The sequence below is a fragment of the Amaranthus tricolor genome, chromosome 1 (genome assembly GCF_026212465.1).
Source record: "Amaranthus tricolor cultivar Red isolate AtriRed21 chromosome 1, ASM2621246v1, whole genome shotgun sequence".
NCBI lineage: Eukaryota > Viridiplantae > Streptophyta > Magnoliopsida > Caryophyllales > Amaranthaceae > Amaranthus > Amaranthus tricolor.
Window position 1 is genome coordinate 18,552,480 of NC_080047.1, and position 1,726 is coordinate 18,554,205.

Here is a 1,726-nt window from a genome sequence, read left to right on the forward strand (position 1 = left end):
TAAAATTTATTCTCATTTGCCATTTTTAGTCGAATAATTTGTTGTTCAATCTTTCTATTTATATTATAAATTTTAGACATAATTAACCTTTTTTCATCTTCAATTTAATGTTTTATTAATATTTATGGAGTCCATATTCTTTCCGCTAACTTTATTTTTTTTATATTTTTTAATTGTGATCATCACAAGTATGATATATCCACCAACTTTATGTGAACATTCTTTAATAACCCGTCGTTATATTTTTTTTAATAACTTTATTTGAATATTTTTTAATGCTTATAATTCTTAATTTTCTCCATTGAATTTATCATTTAATTAAATAGTATATCCACCAGACCACCATCTAAAAAATTATATAGTTTTTTTATATTCCATAAACATTCCAGGTGGAAATATCTCAAAAAAACAGAGGAGGTATATCAAAAAAGAACTACTCTAAATGAATACATAATATAAAAGTCATATTTTGATAGATCATTGATGCCAAAGTAAAACCCAGCTTCACAACAGATTCATATTCTATCAAGGATGAAAATAAAATAACAAAGGAGAAAAGAAAGACAAAATCTTATCCAATTAAATTTGAATTAAGTAATTAATGACTGAAGCAACAAAATATAAATATTGCAAAACAAAAAGATTGAGAAAGATATTTACAAACCTTAGCTTGAACTGATTGAGGGCTCCTCCTTCTATGAGACGAAAGATTACCAGTCTGATCAACAGCAGTTCTTCCATCAACAAAACTACTGTTCAAAGAGGAAAACCCAACTAATCTACTTCGATTTCCTACAGGAACTGAACATCTAATGCGAATTTTTCTAAGTTTACTATGATTATGATGATGATGAAAAGTTGTAGAAGAGAAAACGCTGGATTTGCTAACAATTTCAGCCATTGTTATGAACAGTAAAAACCCAGATCAAATTAGATGAGAATATTAGGGTTTATTCGACAATCGATGAAAAGTGTATCAAACTGATTTAGAGAAAAGAAAAGGGTAGAAGTCAGATTTGGGAATAAACAAGAAAAAGTCTCAAATCAATAGAATAAATTGCTTTGAAGAAAAGAAATTTGTAAGTTTACGTTTCTTTCTTTCTTTCTTTCTTTCTTTCTATCCTTATTTAATCCATTTTTGAAAAGGGTTGTGATGACTTAGCTTCTAGAAATGCCAGGGAAGGTGACTGTTGGTTTGTGTGATTGGATGAGAATCATATGGTTTTAATCAAAGGACACCTGTCTTAGGTTTTGTGATCTATGGTTTTTCTTTTTTGTTTGGATGACAGATATTTTCAAATTTTAAAAGGTGGATAAGAGAATTTTATTGTTTTGTGTGACCCAAATTTGATTTTATGAAAAAGGAAGAAAAAACCAAAAAAAATTCAATAGTGGATGAAATCATAAAATTTCTGCCTTTAGGATTTTGTGGCGAATGGACAATGCACGTGATATCCATTACTTGCAAGTTGCTACACGTTGCCATCGGGTTAAAGTGGATCTATTCAACTAATAAATTCAAGATAAAATGAGCTTAAAATAGAGAAATAGCAATTTTCATTAAAAAAATAAATAAAAATTAAGCTTCAGATAAAATTATTTCTATAATTAATGTCTGAGTCATTTTAAGTGAAAACGCTGTTAAGACTAGTGTTTTTGGGCCTAAATGGACTGCTCGTTGAAATTGCTACAGCAGGCAGAGATTTTGCTTATGGAGTTTTCATTA

At 28.5% G+C, this 1,726-nt stretch overlaps 1 protein-coding gene across 1 annotated transcript in view; it reads right to left on the reverse strand.

Moving 5' to 3' along the window:
- LOC130806361 (thioredoxin-like 1-1, chloroplastic) overlaps nt 1-1,336 on the reverse strand; it is a 3,533-nt gene extending 2,197 nt beyond the window's left edge. Inside the window, exon 1 of the mRNA XM_057671440.1 lies at nt 665-1,336. Within this exon, the coding sequence (XP_057527423.1) occupies nt 665-901 (237 nt within the window). The 5' untranslated portion in view covers nt 902-1,336. The remainder of the gene's footprint in view (nt 1-664) is intronic.
- Nucleotides 1,337-1,726: the final 390 nt, after the last annotated feature.